Consider the following 7,775-nt stretch of genomic DNA (forward strand, 5'->3'; position numbering starts at 1 on the left):
TATTATTATTATTATCATATTATTATTATCATTTTATTTCAATTATTGGACTGTTTTTATCTCAACCCATGAGTCTTTCTCACTTGTGCTCTTCCAATTCTCTCCCCCATCCCACCGGGGTGTGGGGGGAGTGAGCGAGCGGCTGCGTGGTGCTTAGTTGCCAACTGAGGTTAAACCATGACACCTACCCATGAGCAGCCCTTTTATTGACAAGTCAGGGCATCAATATGAAGCACATCAGCAAGTTTCTGAGTGGAACTGAGACTGTACTGGAATAGACTTACCTCATTGCTAGGGGAAATGATTCACATTAGTATCTGCTTTAAGAAGGGAACACAAAATTCTCTTAAAACGAAAAACAAATCCCAGTGTTTTCCACAAAGGCCTAGTAACATCTCTAATTAAATAAAAACTGTACTCAGGGCAGTGGCATCAAAAACCTGTAACCCTGCTGAGATGCAATTTGTAAGACATTTGTGGTGACTAGCATGCTTAAATTAGTTCCTAAGCTATATTCATTAGTTTTCACTGAGCTCATGGAGTAAAAACAAGTTGCATTTCAGTATAGTCAAATGCAGCTGGTGAGAAGGATCACATGAGTACAGCCATTAAACATACAGATTGGAGGAACCATTTCACTTCCTTATGAAGTGCAGCATAATGCATGTAAGATGGACTCGCAAAAAAATGAGCCAAATTCCATTTCTCCTTAAGTGTGATAAGCTTAAGCACATCACCACCAGTAACAGCAAGTTCAATTTACAGCTTGTACTTACACATGGCATTTTCGTACCAGCTTAGGTTTAGCATCAGAGGGACAAGCTGTGTATGAGAGAGGACTTCTGTAGCCCCAGAGAGGCCATAGCCAGGAACATTCTCTTCCTCCAGGATCCCATACGTGGTTAAGAGAACAATACTCATCGGTTTCCTCTTAATGCAGCTGAAATCTCAGCACAGCTACTTCTCAACTCGAAGGATTTCAAAAACTGCTCAACAAAACTAATTTAGTTTAATTAAACTTATCTTTATTTTATAGACAAAACACATCTCAGATGATGTGCAAAACTTATAGATAGCATCTACCCAAGAGATTCCACTCCTGGGTAAATCCACTAGCCCAGTGTAATTTAAGCAATCATTTTTACATGACTGAATCTGATGAATAGTTTTCTTTGCAAAAGATGGCTTCTGGCCAGACATGGACAAAAATAGGCAATGCACAATGCATTCTTGGAATAGATCGACTTCTCGCTACTATTCAATCATAGCAATACCTCCTAAAAGGCCTGAAAATAATATTTTTCTGCATTAGGCTTTCCAATCTGTTGATGTTCTTGACTGACTCTTTTGCTTTTGAAGTTTGGGGAGTACTTCATTATAAAAGTGTTCAGCTGGTATAGACTAAAGCCTTGATAGCTATTTTTATGATTTGCAAAGACGACAATGCAATTTGCTGGCATCTAGTTCCACCTTTTAAAGATAAAACTCACAGATCCTTCTGAGAATAAAAAATTAATCTGAATGGATGAGACTAAACTTAGAGGAGCTGCAAACACCAGAGAAAAGAACAATAAAACACAGAAATCTAATGAAATATGGTCAAAAAGTGAAGGTAATAGTCTTTCCTTATTAGAACTATTGGTTGGAAATTGTATTTCTCTTGGAGTACAGATGTGTTCTGGATCTTGTAGCTTGAAGCACACTGGGTGCAAAGTTGGCTACGCTCTGCTCAAGGTCCCTATCAAATTAACAGCGAAAGCAGCTGCTGCAAGAGAAAGTGTTACTGTCCTTCAGCTGCCTGTTATCAGCCCTCTGCCCAGTTAGCAAAAAGGACGGCATAAGGATTCGTCCATTTCAGGACAGAACCAACCAGCTTAATTTAAACCTCAGGTTATTAGTCAGAGGAAGGGTACGGCTGGAGCAGTGACCTCCAGCATAAAAGCAGCAACATCCTGAACCACAGTGGCCATTTCTGCAGCAACAGCCTACCATAACTTAGCATCCCTGCTACAAGGTATACTCAACCTCTCACAAGAAATAAGCATCACCGAGGTCAAATGAGAGAGTAGCACGATAAGGAAAAAGACCCATTTGCAACCTTTACTGAGATACATTTTCTTCTTGTGTTTTATATCAATTTTATCATATGTATCGAGGGTTATAGGAACCCACAGGGTCACTTTGGTATCTTCAGATCTTGTACTATTTTTTATAGTCTGAATTGAATGTTCTCTACCACAGCTCTCTGGTTTTTAATGTTTTGCTTCAGGCATTTCTCTCTCTTTAAAAGAGTCTGGTCAGAGAGTAGGACACACCAGTCAATGCTCTAGCTGGACTCAGACAGTGGCAGGAGGAATAAAAATTATTTTTTATTTCTATTCATATATAAAATACCCATTTAAAATGTTGAATATTAATTTGCAACCACTTATGTTAGAGCCTAAGTTTCTTATACTCTTCACACAATCTAACGTGCTGCATCAATAAGGTCTTTACAAAGTGAACACCTAAGAGAAATTTCTATAATGCTGAGGCAGAACAGTGTCTTTGCAATGACAATTTTTATGTGCCTCATGAAAATACTGCAAGCTGGACACCTTCAGTAGCTTGCATATTTAGTGTCAATCTATTTAACTAATCTGAAAAACCCAAACTCTTCAATGCTATCATGACTTTTACCTGACTTCCCGTTTCCATCCAAAAGAGGCTTCAAACAAATTGTAATAAATTATCCAGTAAACAAATGTCTATTATTTTGTATGCAACAAAGAGAGAATTTGAATAAAAGCCCACTAAACTATACCATTATATAAATGCCTAATGTATATACTCAGAATTACCTAAATGTACTAGACTTAGTCTTAACACTATATCCAACTATAAATCAACACACTGGAACCATTCTAGTAGCAGAAGGAAATCAACCACTATTAATATAAAGTTCAAATGCAAACTAATATGAAAATCCATTATTTAAAACAAGAGTTCCCGCTTGGCAACTTAAGGATGTCTCCTGGCCAATGGCCTTGGAGACAACTCAACCACCATACTCAGACCTTGCTACCCCTCCTAAAGGAGTCCCAAAAGGGGACTTTCCCTCCCCTCCTCGTGGAGGGCTGCAGCCTATGGGGGTAAGAAGCCTGAAATCCAGCCCAGGGTGCTCACAGCACCAGACACCACGACATCTGAAGGTTAGGGTCCTGCACAGAAGGCAGTTCAGATGCCAAGTGGGAGGCTGCTCTTGCTAAATCACAAGTGATTTAGGAGTTGTGGATTCAACTACATAAAGTCATCAATGAAGTCTTTGATTACAGGCAAGCCAAAGTATTTCCACACTTCCATTTCTCCTGTGTAAAGCTGGGATTATAATGCACGTGAAGTACAAACTTGCAAAAGCTTGGGATTTGTTCTGATGCTACAGCAGCACATGCTGTACCTGGGACCAGGAGAAAGGGAGACAATGGGTGGTGTTTCCGGCTGGCCTCACTCCACCTGCCCGTTAGCCCTGGACACACATGCCAGGTCTTTTGGCAGCAGGTTGAGAGGTCCACTAGTGTGAAATGCAAACAAGCTCCCTGGAAAACACCCTTCAGTCAAGTCACTCCTTGCGTTTATGAGATTAGTATTTGGTTTGTGTGCTTTGCACTTCTTTTCATACTCCAGAAGCACAGCTAATTAGCAGGGCTGGTAAGGAGCCTCTTAAACCAGACCTACAGCTGATGGGAATGATAACTCAGAACCACAGCCACTGCCTCAAAGTGCTGATTTTTTTCTTGTTCTGTCTAGCACACATAGCAGTTCCCCATTCTTAGACACACTCATCGCATGGAGCATCGGCCTTAAGCCCCTTCCCTCTACTTTTTCACAAGGCTCCATTCTTGTGGGCACTACACTCTAGATATATGCATCCCCTCAAGGACAGCCACATTTGAAGTAGATGGACAAACTTCGTAAGGATCCGAGAAACAATGGCTCTCTATCAGACAACACAAATACATTAGAAACTCCATTATCCCAAAATACAAAAGAGCACTTGAAAAATTATTTTACACAGACAATGAAAACATCAGAAGAACAGAAGTGCAGCACAATCCTTCCAATATACATAATTTAATTTTAGTCTAACTGCTCACTGGGTAAGAATACTTCTCTCACACCCCAGCATAGGAACGAGAATATTGCAGTAAGAAACGGTAAATCTTTTGGTTTTTTACTTACTTGTCCCAACAAACTATGTTCAACCTTCTCAAAGCAAAGATTTGAATTGAGAGACAGCAGGTGATGTACAAGACAACTGATCACCACAAAATACACTCTGAATCTACAAATACCGCTGAATGAGATGTATACACCACCATATGTATTATCATCTACATCCAGCTCATCTTTGAACAGCTTTCTGCTGTTGGTGCTCCTCGCACTGAAGTTTACCGCCTTCCTCCACAACTGCAGGAGCAGGACCTCTGTTATCCCAGTGCAGAGGCATTTGTTGACACTGCTCATCACATTCACTGCAGCCATTCACATGATGGAGCCTAAGCACAGCCACAACAGCATCATATCGGATCCTTCTTCATTAACAGATTCATCAGCAATACTGTTCCCAGATCACAGTATTTTCCAGGCCCACTGTGGCACCGTAGACTAAACACTGTGCATCAGCTGCCAAGCATGTCCCATCTTTCATGTTTAGCTGTTCATGAAACTCAGTCATTTCTTCTCGTTCCACATTGTCAGGAAGGAGCAGATGGCAGATGTGCTCTGCCTATAATATTGTTTTGATGATACCCTGCCTGCTGGCAGAACAGTGGAAGCAACGTTTAGAGACAAGAATTTGCAGTATATTTTCAGTTTTGGGTAGCTGAGCTAAAAGATAGCATGGGGTACAGGGAGAGGAAGAAAGGCTTTTACGGAATTGGTGCTGATAGATTTCTGTAACAAAAAAATGGAAGAAGTGATGTTGAGAAAAAAGGAATATTTACTTTAATGTCTTATTCATATAGGTGATGGGAAGACCAAACAGATACAGCTTTTTGAAACAACGTGTACTTTGTGATTTGCTGAAGGGAAGCAACAGGGGAAAGCCCTCAGGCATTTGTACCTACTCACTGTTTTACTCTCCACTTCGCCGTATAAACTTCACTAAGACACAGGTCTGCTGAAAACAGACAATCATCACTTTACATGCCTGTTAGCTGTCAAAAAACCTGTCTCAGCAGACAAAACACTGGATTTTCCTGCTCTCCTTTGTTTTCTCACACAGCAACCTTCCCTTTGCCTCGGTCATTTGGAGATGTGTAAAATGCTCAGCAGTTTTCATCATTCTCCATATTGCCTGCAAAGGTTTACCATGCTTGTTTCTGAACAATGTGCCAACATTCTTGAGGGGTAGTCAAGAACGCAAGCAAGAGGACAGCGAATTTGGCTGATAGCTGGCATTTGGGTGCAAGCAAGAGAAGAAAATCTACTTAAATAACTAAGAATTTGGTATTGTATTAATATTTTGTTTTGCTTCAGAGAAAATGCCCACTTCTTCCCTCCCCCAGGAAAGGACTCACATAGCATATATCTTGTTGCTGTTCAGCAAAGTGCAGTGGTTATGGGTAAGCATGTACAAAATCTGCAATAAACAGCCATGGTTTGATGGGATGAAAATTGAAAATATACTAAAAAATAAATTATTTTTCTTCATTATATTTGGTCATAACAAAAAAAGTAGTTCACTTCCAGTTGTAAGTCTGCCACAAAATCTACCTTGTAACCAATTTTATCAGGCAGTGTTACGCTCTACCTTTTTGTGGCATCACTGTGTTCTCATTCATACGGGACTCAAATGCAAGATTCAAAGTTTTAGCTTGTAAAAGTGGTGTTCTGGATTGCCTAACACCAGTGACAGAATCATAACAGAAATGATAAATAGTAATAGAAAGGATAAATAAATGCTTTTAACAAATCTGTAAGAGACACCAGAAGTTTACACCAAGGCTTCATAAATTTTTATTAAAATATTTTTAAAATATGTGCATGATACACAGAAGAAAAAAATGCATTTTATTTTTAAGTAATATGATTTGAGCTGCCGACAGTATTTCTTCTTTAATAGTTTTAGTACACATTTATTTTCTGAAATATCAAACCTGACAGTCAAGAAAGGAACATCCTATTTTTATTTAAAGAAAGGTTAAAATAAAAAAAGGCAATTGCTTCAAAACTTGGAGATTTTAAATTATGAACGTGTTACTGCAAAATGACATCTGGGGATTTAGGCCGGAAAGTTGGTTTAGAAAGCCTTATGAATCAAACTAAATATTGTCTATAATCTATGAGCCAATCTTAGGCAATCCCATTGCACATGGAACTCATTTATCTACGTCCACTGGTACCCAGCTGCCCAGATGCCAAATTAATCATGTGTAGACTACTGACAAAATTGTGAAGATGTCCCAGAAAAGAAAACCTGCAGAAAAATAATTAGCTGTGACTGTTGAGCAGATGTAGCACAAGCTCTTCATCCTCCGCCAGAGAAAGCCCAGTATCTAATGGCAAATAGGGGTCCTCCTCTTGGCTGAATTTTGCCTTCTTTCTTTTCAGTGGCATTTCTTCTGCTGCATTACTGTTGCTATAGCTTCTTTTCTTCCCACTCTTCTCCTCAAGTTCACTGCAGAAACAAATCAATTAGTCTTTTTAACAACTGTGGTAATCAATATCATCATGTAATCAAACAATTCATTTTAAACAAGGCAAATTTACGTCAAGATAAGAGCAAACAAAATTACAATTCAGAAGGGTGAAGCAATAGAAGCCAATGAACTCTGAATGTCTAAATTAGAACTGCGTTCAGGCCGAGGTGGTGGTGGATGTTCTGCTGTCTTAATTGATTACAGTACATCAAGATATTGCTATTAGCCTTATCTAATATTTGCTGCCTTATAGAGTGACAGACAACTTGACCAAACTGATTTAGTGATGTGTCAGTGGACCTTGACATGCATTCAAGATCTTGTCTAAAATAAATATGCGACAAAAATAAGAAGATGAGAACTGTCATTTCATTGGCGAATCCTACACTTAACACAGTTTTGATTTGGGTCCATCTCATTTTCCCTTTTTTCAGAAACTTTCTTTGGAAGCTATTAACCACCTCTTTGCCATGAGAGAAAGAGAAAAACCCAAACCCAGTCATTTTCCCTGGTGAATACCTATTGCTTCTGCTGCTTTTCTTAAGACTTGAATGAATTGCCTTTTGCAACCTTCAATCTGTATGGAACGGCTGCATATCTGTTTTAATACTTTCACTTCTATCACATGGCCACATGACAGCAACAGGAAGAAAGCCCAAGCTTTCATGTATCTTCATGTGGGTTTTGTCCATAACATAGAAAATATGCTATAAATCATCTTATCTAACATTAAAATAATCTAATCTAACAAAATCTGTTCTAAGATATAATATCCACATACAGGTTATAGAGAGCTGGCTGTCCTATGCTGTAGGGTAGAATGAGAATTCGTATCAAAAAAGGCAGAATGCAGCCCCTCGCACCCCAAACCACTCCCTCCAAACAAAGTTAACTGAAACAAAATGGCATTCTCAGTTTTTCATGTTTGTATTTTAAAGAACATAACAAAAATAAAAATGGAACTTCAAAGACAACTTTCCCACAGCATTCTCCTGGAGAAACTGCAGCTCATGGCTTGGATGGGCATACTCTTCACTGGGTAAAAAACTGGCTCGATGGCCGGGCCCAAAGAGTTGTGGTGAATGGGAGTTAATT

At 39.2% G+C, this 7,775-nt stretch overlaps 1 protein-coding gene across 1 annotated transcript in view; it reads right to left on the reverse strand.

Moving 5' to 3' along the window:
* Window positions 1-6,059: 6,059 nt before the first annotated feature.
* The window catches only part of LOC103926401 (probable ATP-dependent RNA helicase DDX10), a 75,792-nt gene continuing 74,076 nt past the window's right edge, over window positions 6,060-7,775 (reverse strand). Inside the window, exon 5 of the mRNA XM_009335264.1 lies at window positions 6,060-6,658. Within this exon, the coding sequence (XP_009333539.1) occupies window positions 6,472-6,658 (187 nt within the window). The 3' untranslated portion in view covers window positions 6,060-6,471. The remainder of the gene's footprint in view (window positions 6,659-7,775) is intronic.

Source organism: Pygoscelis adeliae, unplaced genomic scaffold (genome assembly GCF_000699105.1).
Source record: "Pygoscelis adeliae isolate BGI_AS28 unplaced genomic scaffold, ASM69910v1 Scaffold142, whole genome shotgun sequence".
NCBI classification, from domain to species: domain Eukaryota; kingdom Metazoa; phylum Chordata; class Aves; order Sphenisciformes; family Spheniscidae; genus Pygoscelis; species Pygoscelis adeliae.